Source organism: Lissotriton vulgaris, chromosome 9 (genome assembly GCF_964263255.1).
Source record: "Lissotriton vulgaris chromosome 9, aLisVul1.2, whole genome shotgun sequence".
Classification (NCBI taxonomy): domain Eukaryota; kingdom Metazoa; phylum Chordata; class Amphibia; order Caudata; family Salamandridae; genus Lissotriton; species Lissotriton vulgaris.
Genome location: NC_141697.1, coordinates 597,539,689 through 597,556,162, shown reverse-complemented (window position 1 = coordinate 597,556,162; position 16,474 = coordinate 597,539,689). Strand labels below are relative to the sequence as shown.

General features: G+C 42.8%; 1 protein-coding gene across 4 annotated transcripts in view; it reads right to left on the bottom strand.

The window, feature by feature from the left end:
• Nucleotides 1–11,367: 11,367 nt before the first annotated feature.
• The window catches only part of DAAM1 (dishevelled associated activator of morphogenesis 1), a 679,460-nt gene continuing 674,353 nt past the window's right edge, over nucleotides 11,368–16,474 (bottom strand). For all 4 annotated transcript variants that reach the window (XM_086938202.1, XM_086938204.1, XM_086938201.1 and 1 more), the window contains one exon: nucleotides 11,368–16,036. In XM_086938202.1, coding sequence (XP_086794328.1) covers nucleotides 15,827–16,036 — 210 coding nt within the window. In that variant the 3' untranslated portion in view covers nucleotides 11,368–15,826. The remainder of the gene's footprint in view (nucleotides 16,037–16,474) is intronic.

The window sequence follows — 16,474 nt, the reverse complement described above, 5'->3', positions numbered from 1 at the left end:
AAAAGGAATGGTCAAGACCAGGATATCATGTTCTTCCCACCACAGGGGTGGAAGAAGGGATAGAGCGCTCCATTTTATTGACAGTACATAGCTTATATACTTAATTTACATCATAGAAAGCAATGCAGTAGGCGTAACAGCTGAGAGAGGACAAGATAACAGCATCCACGTGTTACTAGTACGTAATCAGTAGGCGTGGACTGGGCGTGAACTAGAGGTGTGTGCTAGAAACGTCACAGGTAGGTGTCACAAGGGGGTGGCACTAAACAGAAATGTTACAATGTCAGCAAAAATCGGAAGCTTGGATGCGCGCGCAGCTGCATGACGTGTGATTGACGTGAAACTGGAGGGTGCAGGGGACTTGACATTTACACTGACGGAAAGAGACAGAAGTCTGGCATGTCAGATCAACTTGTACTTCTATCATATCTGATATCTGATGTTTGGGAACCATATTATCTGAACGGGAAAGGTCTCTGGGGCAGAAGCTATTCTATACTGACTATGAATGCGTGTATAAGCGCCTAAGTGTCTGCATGAGAAACGTGGGGGCATGGGCCTTCCAGGGGAACATGGTAACAGAGGCTATGAATTACTTGCATGGAGACAGGTCGGCCCTTTGCTCTGCAGCTGAGGGGGATGTTTACTGAAACCAGTAGGCAGGAATGTATTTTCGAGGAGCGGAACAGATAATTTCGAAGGTTGTAGTCAGTCTTGGCAGGCAGCAGGCTGAGCTGAGCGCGGTGGGCCGCGCTGGGAGTAAGTCAGAGTTCACGGGTACAGAAGCAGCCTGGGCTGAGGCTTTCAGAGTCAGAAGCCAGGAAAAAAAGGCTCGATGGCAGAAATTCAGGGCCTACTTTGCCAGAGCTGAAAAAAGTGTAAGGTACACTACAAAAAGACGTTGGCATAGCATACTTAGGAACGGACTATTTAACCCATTCAGGGTGGGTCTGAAAGAGGACATGTTAACGTTGGACGCAAATGTATTTGCGTCTTCATAGCTGGCACAGGAGGGAAGTTACATGCACTTTGAGCTGGTACATGGAGACGGTGGGGTACTCGCTAGGGAACACAACTTGACCAATAATTTATATTTCCTCATTCCCTCCTTGTTCCCTACGGACCCTTCATGATATATCGATCCTCATGAACCGATCAGTTTGTTCTTGTAACATCATTTGCTCTTCTTTCTTCCTCTCACGTTCTGAGAGGAAACTGGAATGTTCAATACAAGATGTGGCACACAGTCCACAAATCGCTGGCCCACACTGTAAGCACAGGCAGCAACTGAATACTAGGACTAGGCCAATGCCTAGGAAGGATAGGATCTTCCATCCCCAAGCTGTTAACGTTGTCCAGAACCAACCGGACCAAGTCCAGGTGCCTGGATTCTGATGTATCAGATTAGCAATTTTATGAAGACGTGTAATAGCTTTGTATACAGATGGCGCGTTTTCTGGAATGAAAACACAGCAACTTGACCCGATGACCTTACAGGCTCCACCTCTATCTGCCAAGATGACGTCAATAACAAGACGATTCTGAAGAACAACAACCCGCATGGCGGACTGCTCTTCTGTTAAGTTACCTAGGGCGGAGGCAGTTTCGTTCACTACTGCTTCAAGTGTTCTAGTTAATCTGCGTATTAGTTTACTATTTTGGACAGGGCCTAAAAAGAAAAAGAATCCTTTATTAAAATCTCTGTATTGCTCCCATGCTGTTTCAGTGTAATCGACAAGTGAGATATCTCTTCTGAGTCTATTCTTTACTAGATTTGTATTTCTGTGATAATCAGGAGGAGCTAGGAAAACAGGTGGCAGAAGGAATGCAATATAACAGGTACCATCCCAATCTGGAGGTAAGCGTATGTATGCGGTATGACCACAGACAAAATAGGAATGACGGATAGCTTTAAAGGACGATTTACCATGATCACTGAATTCGACCACAGTAGTACATTTACTATGACCTAAGTGTACTGAACCTTTCTTACTGACACATAATTCACCGGTGACTGGTAGTACTGACATAACGGGCAGAACTGGTGCAGCTTCGGATTCAACAGTAAGAATCATAAGGTTAATTGTGTAATTACCTAATCCATATACTTCATTTTCTAGATCAGTTCCTATTCTAGTGGGGAGTCCCTCCTTATCAGGGGAACAGACGTCGAGCAGGACCAAGTTCAGGTTTCCCCAAACCCAGCCCCCATCGAAAACAGCAATATCAGGATCTAAGGAATTAATTATTTTAAACCATGCACCACAGGAGCCATTGTGAGTGAACGTATACGGAAAGAGGGGCAGAGCTCCCTTGTAATTCTGGTAGGGAGTCGGCCACATATCCAGCAATTTGTAGCATTATTAGTCTGATGGGAATGATGTAGCATACTAATGAATGTGTTGTTGCGCAGCGCAAGTCTGTAAGAAAGTTCATGTGGAGGTAACTCGCTAAAAGAATGTTCAGCAGAAACATTGTAAGCAGATGGTTCACGCTTGAAAATAGGACAATAGATAGGAAGAAGTATACTTGCAACGATAATTAGAAGACTTAGAAAAAACATTATTAACAATGTCACTATACAGTGACTACGCAGTGATTTGCAGTATGTACGTTTCTTGAATTGTCTCTCTCTCTCTCTCTATCTCGATCTAGGGGATACATGTCAGAAACTATTTAACCGATTCACCTAGGGGAGGACTTAAACAATTAAACTGTCTGACTTGCTAGATCGAAGCTTGAGTCGATACTCTTCTTGGGGAGTTTTCTCTCGTTCGGAAATTTTAAAGTCACTGGGCTCGATACAGTCTTTGGAAGGGGTGGACGAGCCTGGGTCGGATTTCAGTTCATTACATAGTTTAACATGGCTCATGTGGATCCACCCCTTTCGGCCCTCTACTTTCACCGCTGTCCTCGTAGTAAGTAGAACGGTCTTCGGCTCTTTCCAGCGGGGCTCCAGCGGACTTTTCCTGTCAAAGTTTCTTATGAGAATCAGATCGCCTGGACGGACATCATGCGGCTTTACATCAGTGTTGTCAGGGAAGGCTGCGGCAACCTGTGAACGACATGATTGGAGTGCAGACATCAAGGAGGCAAGGTAATCTGTCAACATATTGCAATCAACATCAGTAATTTTCTTAGGAATGGGCGTCCCCCACATATTCGGTGGTCTGCCAAAGACCACTTCGTACGGGGATAGTCCTGATCTCGAATGGGCAACCATTCTCATATAGAACAGTGCCACTGGCAGGGCGACTATCCAGTCGACCCCTTTCTCTTGACATATTTTAGCAAGGCGTGTCTTTAGTGTCTGATTATGCCTCTCTACAAGGCCTGCGGCTTCGGGATGTCGGACACAATGGAATTTCCATTGATATCCTAGCAGCAAGGAAACCTGCTTCATTAATTCGGATGAAAATGGCTGACCGTTATCTGAATACACGACACGAGGCATGCCGTACCGTGGGAAAAATTCACGAACCAACTGCCTGGCAGTGGTCGGAGCAGTGTAATCTGGGACTGGATATGCTTCGGTCCAACGGGACAGAGCACAAACAATTACGAGGACATATTTGAATCCTCGACAACGGTCCATCTGGATATAATCCATCTGGAGGACTTCAAAAGGGTGATCGGGAGGATGAAATCCACCTTGCTCTACAGGGACGCTTTTACCTGGATTGAACTGACAACAGATCATGCAAGTACGCACTTTCTGTTTTGCTGCTGCTCGTAAGTGTTTATTGCTCCAAAGATTTTGTAAACTGTCTAACATCGCTTTTTCTCCTAGATGTGCTGGACTATGTGCTGTATTAATCATGACTTGAACCATAGAGTCAGGGAGAAACCATGTAGATTTTCCCTTCGTCATCCAACCTTGATCTGTCTGGATCCCTCCTAGTTCAATCCATTTCTTTATTTCATCTGGGGTAGCATGTGTCTGAATATCGATAACATCAAGTGTGGGATCCCTGACTGTCATACAATTTGTCGGTCCTATTGTCTTTGTCACGTCAGTTGTCTGAGTGTGAGTCAGTGCTGTATGCTTTGCTGTCTGGTCTGCCAGGCCGTTACCCTGGGAAACAGAATCTGTAACTTTAGTATGTGCTTTACACTTCATGACGGATATTCCTGAAGGCAGATGTATTGCTTCTAACAGTGCTTGAATGAGGGGACCGTGTTGGATCTTGGCACCATGAGAGGTCAGAAAACCTCGTTCTTGCCATAACATGCCGAAGTCGTGTACAACTCCGAACGCATAACGGGAATCAGTGTATATATTAACATTTCTGTTCTTGGCTAGAATACAGGCTCGGGTCAGAGCAATAAGCTCTGCCGCTTGAGCAGACAGTGTGTCAATACGATGTGTTTCTTTAACTTCGGTTTCAGTGGTCACGGCATATGCGGCCACTAATTCTCCTGTACTTGTTCGCATACATGAACCATCCACGTAAAGTGTCAGGTCTGGATTTGTCAGTGGAACATCTGTTAAGTCTCGTCGGGGCTTTGTTACTGCATTAATGATCTCTATGCAATCATGCGGGGCTGGATCTGTCATAATTGTAGGTAACAGTGTTGCGGGGTTCAGAATGCTGCAGCGTCTGATTTCTATGTGTGGCTGGAATAGCGTTAATTCGTAACCTGTCAGTCGTGCTATAGTCAAGTGTTGAGTCTGGGTTCTGTTTAACAGAACCTCTACAGAGTGTGGAACTTGTACTGTTAACTGATGTCCTAAAACAATTGAATCGCTCTGTCTTATTGCTAACGCTGTTGCTGCTACTGACTTTAAGCACGCAGGGAGTGCCTGGGCTACTGAATCCAATGTACTTGAAAAATAAGCGCAAGGCTTATGTGAACCTGCTTGGTCTTGAGTGAGGACAGACAATGCTGTACCATCACGTTCTGTAACAAAAAGTGTAAAAGGTTTGCTGTAACATGGTGTCGCTAAAACTGGTGCTCGACATAATGCTTTCTTTAATTCCTCAAAGGCTTGTGTATGTTCCTGAGTCCAAGGAAGGACAGTCAAAGTCGCTGCCTCCTGTGTCGTTAACTGGATGAGTGGTTTAGCTAGAAATGCATATTGAGGAATCCATTGTCTGCAGTACGAGGTGAGGCCTATGAAGGCCCGCACTTCCTTTTGTGTCTGGGGTCGTGGCATATTTACAATTAACTGAATGCGATCGGGAGTGAGCTGTCTCCCCACTTTGGACAGCAAGTGACCCAAGTACACAACTTGCTGAACACAGAATTGAAGCTTCGAAGGAGACACCTTGTGTCCCTTGTCTGCCAGAAAATGTAAAACTGTTAGGGATGCTTGTTCACATTCGGGCTCACTTCGTGCGGTGATCAATAGATCATCGACGTATTGCAGTAAAGAAGTGTTAACTGGCATTTGAATACAATCTAGTTGTCTTTTCAGTGCTTGACTATAGATGCTGGGGCTTTCTGTGAATCCTTGAGGTGCGCGGGAAAATTTGAAGCTTCGTCCATTTAAACTGAAACCGAAAAGGTATTGGCTCTCTGGGTCAATAGGTACACTAAAGAAGGCGTTCTTGAGATCAATTACAGTAAAGAACGTTGCTTCTGAATCAATAGCAGTCAATAGGGAAGAGATATCGGGGACCACAGGGTACTGTGGTACAATACATTTGTTCAGCTCTCGAAGATCAATCACCAACCGATATACTGGCGGTGCATTGGGATCAATACGTTTAAGAATTGGAATGATGGGTGAATTACAGATATTGGAGTCGGTCTCTACGACCACTCCTTGGGCTATGAGCTCTTCAATGATTTCCAGTAAAGCCGCTACAGCATCTGGTGGTAACTTGTATTGTCTGATTCGTGGTAGAACAACTCCTGTCTTGAGTGTAACACGGTATGGTGTGATATGCATACAACCTACATCAGTTGGGCCTTTTGCCCACAGGTGATCTGGTACATTTTTTAATCTGACATCAAATTCTCGCAACACATAATGACCCTTGAAATCCCGTAGAAAGAGTCTAACCCCCTCCGGGGAACAGCAGATTATGGCTCCTAGAGCCTTCAATGTTTTAATTCCTAACAGATTTTCTGGACATGATTTCGGAAGTAACACGTCTGTAACTCGTGATAATGGACCCACAGCCAAGGGTACTGGTTCTGATACTTCATTTACAATGGGCTGTCCTGAAAAACCAAGGGAAACATTCTGTGAGCCTGAGAGGGGTGCCCCTAGGACTTCATTATGACTGATTGTTGTGCGGCTTGCCCCTGTGTCAATTAAAAACTTTCTGTCTTTTCCCAATACTTGACTGTGTACATAAGGACCTTCTTGATCTACAGGAATTTCAATAAGAGGCAAGCCAAACTCCCTCTCTAGGCTGTTTCATGTGTATCGTTGATACTCAGGATAAGCAGATTGGGCATACTGGTACATCTGTTGAGAAACTTGTTGAGTCGAGGCAGTGGGCTGTGGTACCGCTACCGTCTGTGCTGTATGAGATGAAGCATGCATAGACTGTGTGTTCTGCATGGGCTGTACGTTCTGTGGAGTCTGTTGCTGAACCTGATCTTGTCTTGGTGGATGCGGTCTCTCTTTAGTTTTACCTGTTGCTATGTTATGTTTCAGAACTGGACATTCATGTACGTAGTGACCTGGCTGCTTGCAATAATTGCATGTCCCCTTAACGGGACCTGCGGCGTGACCTGTCTGGTTCGTACCCTTTCTGTTTCCGTCGGTATGGACCGACTGGGCTACTAACATTTTCATTTTCGTGTCTTTCATACATTTTTGTTCCTGATCTTGTTCTTCTCTAATTCTATTCTGATGGTATTGTAACATATTGTATTGTCCCTGTTCGGGCGCCAAAATGATGTAAATATATAATTTACCGTCGAAATTTCTATGCAGGTAAGTACTTAATCAATAATAACTCAAGTCGGAAAGAAAGAACCAGAGTCCGTGGTGTTAGAGTTCTTAGGGGTTTTATTCCTTAAAAGGAATGGTCAAGACCAGGATATCATGTTCTTCCCACCACAGGGGTGGAAGAAGGGATAGAGCGCTCCATTTTATTGACAGTACATAGCTTATATACTTAATTTACATCATAGAAAGCAATGCAGTAGGCGTAACAGCTGAGAGAGGACAAGATAACAGCATCCACGTGTTACTAGTACGTAATCAGTAGGCGTGGACTGGGCGTGAACTAGAGGTGTGTGCTAGAAACGTCACAGGTAGGTGTCACAAGGGGGTGGCACTAAACAGAAATGTTACAATGTCAGCAGAAATCGGAAGCTTGGATGCGCGCGCAGCTGCATGACGTGTGATTGACGTGAAACTGGAGGGTGCAGGGGACTTGACATTTACACTGACGGAAAGAGACAGAAGTCTGGCATGTCAGATCAACTTGTACTTCTATCATATCTGATATCTGATGTTTGGGAACCATATTATCTGAACGGGAAAGGTCTCTGGGGCAGAAGCTATTCTATACTGACTATGAATGCGTGTATAAGCGCCTAAGTGTCTGCATGAGAAACGTGGGGGCATGGGCCTTCCAGGGGAACATGGTAACAGAGGCTATGAATTACTTGCATGGAGACAGGTCGGCCCTTTGCTCTGCAGCTGAGGGGGATGTTTACTGAAACCAGTAGGCAGGAATGTATTTTCGAGGAGCGGAACAGATAATTTCGAAGGTTGTAGTCAGTCTTGGCAGGCAGCAGGCTGAGCTGAGCGCGGTGGGCCGCGCTGGGAGTAAGTCAGAGTTCACGGGTACAGAAGCAGCCTGGGCTGAGGCTTTCAGAGTCAGAAGCCAGGAAAAAAAGGCTCGATGGCAGAAATTCAGGGCCTACTTTGCCAGAGCTGAAAAACGTGTAAGGTACACTACAAAAAGACGTTGGCATAGCATACTTAGGAACGGACTATTTAACCCATTCAGGGTGGGTCTGAAAGAGGACATGTTAACGTTGGACGCAAATGTATTTGCGTCTTCATAGCTGGCACAGGAGGGAAGTTACATGCACTTTGAGCTGGTACATGGAGACGGTGGGGTACTCGCTAGGGAACACAACTTGACCAATAATTTATATTTCCTCATTGGGCTGGTCCTATTTGGCAACAGAAAGCAGTTGGCCTTAAGGAATTAACTTCCTGCCTTAAGACAGACAAATGGTCAGTCATTCTGGGCATGGTGGGAAGTGCATAGAGTGGCAGTGCAGGGCAAGGTGTACCCCTTTCGGTCTTTCTGCAGTATATCGGTCTGTTGTTATGGTCTGCAAACCAGGCAAGAATCATCCAATCCTGCCTCCAAGTGGGTAGCCTGCCCCACTAAGGGTATGCTAAAGGTATTTGGTAAGGTCGCTCAGACATGGCAGAGGCGTCATGTAATTTGGAAATTGATTGGGTTGCCGAGCAAGGTTTGGCTCGAGCCCCTAAGAGAGTATCTGTAAGTGCCTCACTGGAGGGTAGGAGGGGCTCAGTACATTACTGCCCCCGCTGAAGCACTTCCATCAAGACATTGGTTTCGACCTATAAGGTGGGAAGGTGGAGGTCAAGAACTTTGAATGTTTTACGTATGACTATTGTGTAACATGCACTCTCCTCGGTGGCAGGATCTGGAGGTGACCGGAGTCCCGACTCAGGAGAAGTGTCACTGCCACTAACTTCTTGGATGCCAATTTTCCTATTGGTCTGGTTACCCATCACCAGCATCATAATTGTCTGAATCGGTATCATATAAGGAAGGCAACACATGTATGTGTTCTTCTTGTGGAGGTGGTAAGCCGAGTGGGAGGGGCAGGTGGCGCTTTGATAGAAATAGAGCGTGACCATGGATAGAGTCGCAGCTGCACCGACTGAGTCAGAGATCACAATGAATACCAGAATCAATGGAGTCCGAGTTGAGGCTCTGGGAACGGGCAAGGACCATGGCACCTGAGGCAAAGTGGGTGCAAGAGTCGAGTGAGGCACAGTGGTGGATTGAGGGTTTCAAATGGAGCAGAGGCTGAACCCACCAGTGGCACATCCCTTGAAGGGCTTCTCAGTTCTTTGGGGCCCATAGGATTGCCAGAGTCAGGTAAGGATCCTAAGAATCAGAGCATGGCCTTGGGGAACTCTTAGATCTGGCTCAGAGTCGCAGATGGCCCCGGGAGCTCGAGATGTGCCAGGACAAGTTGCAGAATGAGCTATGTGGTCAATTGACTTAGGGAGCGAGATTGAGAGGCATGGCAATGCCTTCGCACCTTCTCAAGAGAATGTGATTTGCAGGAATTCCCACTTGGATTTTTTTTGTTTTTTCTTCGATTTACCCAAATAGCTGGAGCGCAATGACGACCAACCTCAGGAATGCCTTCTGTGAGATCTGGATCGGTCTTTTCGGCTAGATTGGTCGCACCAGAGTCTTCTGGTGCGTGGCAAAAGAGTTTCACCTCACGGTATCATATGGTCTTTGGGTTCATCCACTTTTAGCCACAGCAGGCCTTAGAGTTGTGGCTCGACACCAGGCACCACAGGCAAGCCTAATGAGGATCTGTCAGAAATGTGTTTGTGACAGTGCTAAAAACCTATCATTTTGTGAGGTGACATTTCCCTTGCACAACAAATTTTGAGGTAAATTGAGGTGAGCGGTATCTCCGGATCCACGTATAGTGGTGTGGAAAGAAAGGAACTGGCATCACTTACAGAGCTTCACCGATACGCTGCACAGCGCCACCTAGTGGTGCGCAGAGGTAATGCAAAAAAGATTACGGATCAAGTTTGATGCCCGAGAAATATTCAAAAGGTGGAGAATCTGCGGTTACAAGTCTCTGTCAGAACGGGCCAAAACAGGTGGTGAAAGGGGTAATGGATTTATATTGATTTGCAAGAAGTTCAGTATTTGGAAAATCTGATTCTGCTTTTAATTTGGAATATTTTAGAAGTAAAAAAGCTTTAATATTAGAAAACAGCTTTGAAGCAAACATTGTTTATGTATAGTACGTTATGGATAAACAAAATAACGGTTATTTTACTCACAATGGCACAGGAATAACCTGTATGAATTTAATCAAAGAAACATAAATAATGATAAAACAGATCATATCTGTCACAAATTAATTGAAAAAGCTTCCTTGCCCATGGCGATTCTCTGAGCGGGAGTTCGTCTTCATGATTGCCAATCTTAGATATTGACAATCGTGCTAGAATTAGGCACGAAAGGACGATCAATCAAGCACAGGGGCTAAACTGACCAGCCCTAACGTCCTTGTCCGTAGAGGCTAAAATATTCCTGGCAATCACTATCTCTATAGTGCCGTGGCCCCTGGCCCTTCAAGAAGAAATAATACATAATCTGGAACTTCCAGTAACCCAAGAAGTTATGACTCACCTTTTGTGACAACGCAAAATAATTGCGATCCACAGGAGAACTCTTTAGCCCCCAGGTCATTACAGTCCTGATGAGACCCTCACATTGCAAGCAGGGTTGAAACGTTGTTGACACCACACAGTCTCTAGACAGAAGCACCAGATAATGGTCTGGTTGCTCTTTTGCATTGTAAAGTGATGATCATTTCAGACGTCCTTTTTGGTACAGAACAATAACCCTCTTAAAATAAAAGTCACATTTTTGTCACTTTTTCTACTTGTTAGGTTATGGTTTCTTCACTTGGGGTTTTCTATCACTTTGTAATCTTATCACGATTCACTTGAACAATGTGCGCTTATATGTTGTGCATTATAATCAGAATAAATAACTCCGTTCGGCTGAACTGAGGTTTGTGACAACAGATTGGGCTGTAGATCTCTTTTTCAAATCATTTGTGACATACGATATGTTTTATTGTTATTTGTTTTTCTTTGATTAAATAATACAGGATATTCCTGTCTCACTGAGAAATCCTTTTTTCAAACAGGAGCTCCACGTGAACACTTGTTATACGTTTATACTGAACACCCAGGTCGCATGGACATTAAAGCTGCTCTTGTTTTAAGTCTTATTTTACTCACAGCTGAAGAGCCACCAAAGGCTTTCTGCCATGTGCCAGGTTCCACAGCTGCTGCTCAGGCTTTAAATACTATTGCTAACTTTCTTGATGTGACTATACAGCGGCTCAGAAGAAAAGACATGCAAGGCCTATCGTGATTCGCCCTAGGTTATGGGTGGGTTGGTTGACTTTACCAATCCAAGATGGCTCATTCTGTCTTTCACCACTGCAGGTAAATAAGGAGCAAGAAACCGTTACTGGGTTATATATTTTGTAACTTGCCATAAAATTACAGTTGATTCCTCAAGAACAGAACGATTGCTTTAACATTTCCAATTCACTAAGCAAATAATTGTGTCCAATGCCTTAGCCCAAAATGTATATCATATATATAGGCACCAGACAGACATATACTCTGAATTGAATCATGTTTCTTTATTGCATATTGCCATTTGTTTTGAACTGTACAGGCCCATAAAATACACATTTCCTGTTGGCTATACTAAAAACAAACTTGCTTCTAATACCTACACTTTTCAACTACCAAGCTCATGGGTCCATGACATATAGTTTAGTTTACAAAGTATTGTCGTCCTTTTTGGCATTATTACAAATATGAAAATACACATCCAAGAGAAAAGAGCAACCAGTTACACCTGCACCCATTAAACACACATTTTTTTTCTACAATGGCACATAGAATTTCTAACACACAATCTTTTTGGAGAAAATAACAAAACGTCAAAACAAGCCTCAGAGAGAGGCTTTCATAAAAACTAAAGCGACTTCGGAAGAGAAAAAATGACAATTAAAAAAACTTTGTATCCAAAAGGAATTGCTGTAAAGGATTAATCATCCTAAAACCCAAGGAGCACATAACTTACGCAGTAATAATCGTTCTCCCAATGATGAATTCTGCATGGACGCACACTCCTGAATTAAGTGCTCTCCAGGTGCAAAGTGTCAAAAGCCTTTGAAAAAGGTGCCATGACCAATAGATGAGGTCAGGGGAGGCTGGATCCTCTCCTGCATGGGTCACTGTGTCCTACTGTTTAATCGCTATTCATGTTTTAGGTGTAGAACAATAGGGATGAATTGAGTCTAGTACTAGAAGTAGTGTGTGCCACCATGAAGAACAGATCTTACAGAGAGAACTATTGCTCCCTCAAAAGTAACTTTTTATTGCCAATGATGTATTGTCCCTGGATATAGATTCTTGCATAGAATGACAAGCTGTACTCACTGGAGAGATAGGATCCAGTCAAAATGTTAACTAGGTAAAGTGATTCTACAACACGGCCTCAGTTCTGCAACCTACTTGGTCAGTTTTAGTTTCTTTTTCAGAGTTAGATAACTATTCATGTATTTGCAGAAAGTATCAACAGACAATCAAGTTGCATTCCTGCTTTTCTCTACCATTGATCCAATTACATTTTAATTATAAAGTTTTGTGGAACCCTTCACAGCGGCTTACATAGCACAAGCTAACATTCAATACAACAGCTACTTGCCCTATGCAGCCTTAAATTACAAACATGGCACCTTCAGGGTCACTATACTTCCCACATATGCCAATAACCGTAATCAAGGCTGAAACAGAGAGCTGCCACATACCACCGTGCATAGCCCAAAAGCTCAGTCATCCAAACGAGCACCTAACTGGAAGCACCTTTAGAGTAAAGGAAATCGTTCAACACACGTTTGCAGGACAGAAGAGGTAGCTTGGCACCAAGTGACCTCATGTGCTGAAAGAAATTGCAACAGTGCTAGAGTATGAAATATTATTCTAGCGCTTTAAAACTGGACTTGCTCTATTAAGTAGTACTTGCCCCTAAAACACAGTCCAAGCAGGAGAAAGGCATGATGCTGTGGTTCAAAAAGTGGGCTTAAGCAACCCTCCTCGTGAACACATGCTCAACCACCTTCTCTGCAGCTGTGTCTTCTAGATCCAAGAAACTGAATTCCAGTCAAGTATTCGATTTGGGTTCGGCCATGACAACCAAAAGCTTAAAAGATAACCTAAGGCTAGAAGTTTCAAAGCCCTCGGACTCCACTCAGCGGTGGGGTGGACTCCATTAAGACTGCTTTCTGTGGATGGGCGTAGGATGCAAGGATGCTACCATTAGTCAAACTTTCCTGGCAAAAAAGCACCCAAAAGATCAGCATCCCTATTTCTATGTGAGCTGGACTGTGCCAAAACCAAACAAAAGACCTCATTTTGGGTGGTAAAAAGATAGATCATCCAGTTTGGTAGTGGGTGGGTCAGACACAAATTAATTTTAATGCCAGCATAGATGCATACTAGACATCTATGGAATAATCGTAGGCAGGTGCAAAATGACTTTAAAATGCAAACAATGGGTAAATCATAAATGTGGGGGAAAACCTTTGTAGGAAAGACATTTCCACGGTAGAGATAAACTTTGAATATCAGACTCAAACAAAAGTCACAACATCTTTTATTAGTTAGCCCTAAATGCACCCGAAACATGAGGAGCAGCGCCTGAAGATATACCTTCGCTGGCAAAAAACTAAAATTTAGGAGAGGTGGGATAGTGAGACATAACAATTTTTGCACCAGAAACGCTGTATGTCTTTTCTGCGATACCTTTAACATTATTGCCTTTCTCAAAAGCTGTTGGAGTCCAGCCACTGATGGGAGGTAGGTTCAAGAGCCTCTTTCCATGGACAAAACATCATGGCAGAAAAGTGTCAATTTTATACACAGTTACTTAAGTCCCTTGTTTATTCCCAACCCCATGTTGTATAATACATAAATAAAAAAAAACCAAATTATAAATATAGGCACTTTAGATAAGGTAGAGAACCATCAACTTTATACAAAGTTCATTCAGCATCTTTGCAATTTTACCCAGCTGTTTGGATTCCAGATGTTCTGCTGTTTCAGTATTATACTTTTGATTAGTTTCAACTTTGTTTTTAACAGGTCCAGCTGCTTACGTGTAGCGTGTTGCAAAGTCGAAACATGTAAAAACATATCTTGCAACTTTTCACAGCTTTTGGAGAGCACAGATCTCCTCTTGAATGTGCCCTCTATTTAAAGATTTACTTTAAATGTACAGCATTCAAATATCACATCACAGACTTTTTTTCTTTACAGCCACGCAATGACAAATTAGTATTTCAGTGTTGAAAGGGAACACTACTATCTCCATAGGAAAAAAAACAATTAGACAACAGTATTGGTTCGAAGATAAAAAAAATAATAATAAATAAAACGGAGATTATATAACAGTCCATGTTATGTATGCACTGTAGGATTTACGGATAACAACCTGCGCTTTTTCTAGACTTTTCTTTGCCAATTGTTTCTTTTTGCAGTGTGTTTCCCTGAGTGCCTTCTAATTTGGAATGCAATTGTGCAGTTTGTTTCTTAACTACAGTACATAAATAGTAAACCATTTGAGAACAACTTAAAGAAAAAAAGGCTTCTTAGCATCTTTTTGTAGCCACTGAAAAGTCTCTGCATTGGTTTAGATGGCCTTCAGGTTAGAATCTAATTTCTGGAAAATGCACAGTATTTTAGTGGGTTAGAAAAGACTAAAGCTAAAATAATAAAAATACATTGAATTCAAAATTCGAGAAATGTCTCTTCCGCTTCGAGCCCAACATCACCATATGTGCTGGGCACAAAACAACATACATAAAAAAATAAGAAGGTGCAATAAGTGTTTTCTCAATAACTCAATCCTACTGAAAGCTTTTATCATTTTAAATAGTCTTCCCATCCCACGGCCCCTCTACACAGATTAGAAAAGTTTTACCTGTCCCACGATTCAGAACAGGTCTATAACAAAGACTAATCAGACTTGCTGATAAAGGATAAACACTTTACACGCTGCTCAGATTAAGAACAAGGTAGAACGATAGGACACTACCCTCCTTGACTTAGCTGCACAAGACCGAGCATATCCTAACCTCAGCTTTCATAACTTACAAAAAAGAATTATGCTATCACCATTTTAGGGCTCACTCTTCATGAATAAAAACAATTCCAGCCCAAGAAAAGTATCATCACCTTTAACGGTATCGGTTAGGCAGAGGGTCTCCCTCCATGTTTGTCATTCATGACCCAAGAAACAGATTCCATGTGCACTTCAAAACTCAAATATATGATTTTCCACATGCTTTTTAAACTGTGTAGGGAAATTTCAGACACGGCAGCGGTTCCTTTTACATATATTCCAAAGGAGGAGATCTGGTAGGTGGGGGTCAATATCTTACTGGCATCTCAAAAAGGGGAGGGACATGGATGGGCAGTATAACTCCATATTTGAAAAGATTCTTCGACTGAAGCCATGCAAACTATGCAGGTTCAGCGAGCTATGGAAGACGCTCCAGCGCCAACCGCCAGAATTTCAAATCTACTCTTTAGATGCATTCATATAATGAAGTCAAACCTTCTATAAATTCTCCAATGACACTTTCTTTTATTATGTGAATGCACATTTTTGTTGCCTCTCTGAGGACAGATACAATGTGTGCTTGAGCACCAAAAAAGAAATAGTTCTTCAGGTTAGAAAGAACAAAAAACATACATAGCTTGTATGCATACATGTGTCTGGTTTCTGTACACATATATACAAATTACTTGCTTACATGACACACACACCTATCCATTCACTCTCTGGACTCTCAAATGAATGAGTACTCATACACATTAGACATGCATTCAATCATTTGCTCTTTTATATACAAAACATATATACACAGTCGTCTTCTCACGTCGATAACTAGACAAAGGGCAATACAAGTAGACAGCCAATGTTCCTTTACAAGGCAGTGTGATGAAGTTCAAATGGGTTATAGTCACTTTAAACTGTTGCTAAAGTCTCTGCTAGATTTCATTCTAGGTTAGTTAAAAGTTGAGTTTCGTGATTGGTCGTTCCCGATTTCCCTCCGTTATCTGGTTGCTGATACGTTTACGATTCCGCTGCAGTTTGGACAGGTCTTTGTCAAAAACTTCCCCTGAACGTAAAGCTGAAACAAGGTCATCAAATTCACCTCCTTCTTCACCATTTTCTTTTGCTTTTCTGGCTTTGCGTTCCTTCTCACGCTGCTCTTTGAGCTATAAAAACAAAACAAAATGACATTAGGTGGGCATAGTCTGTCCCTGACCCAAACTTGGTGATCATTGAGCTGGACAAGTCAGTGAGAAGTGCAGCTTGATCAACTAAAAAACACTTCCCAGAATTTTTCAATATCTGCGAGACCGATAGAAATTGCAAATGCTGGTTTTAAATTACAGTGTGAGATCGATGGACAGTCTTAACTCCATCAACTAACCTCAATGTACCCCCTTGTGTGCTAAACTAAGGAGTTGTTCCAGCCTAACACTCTCTAGCAATGATCATTTCTAAAATATTTGCGGTTAGCAATCAAATACTGCTAGAGTTTTAGTTGCCTCACAGGGGTATGATTTAAACCAATCATTAATTCTGTGATATCTAAATCAATTAAATGCGCCAACCATTGCTCAAGGGAGACTATATCTTGCTATAATTTG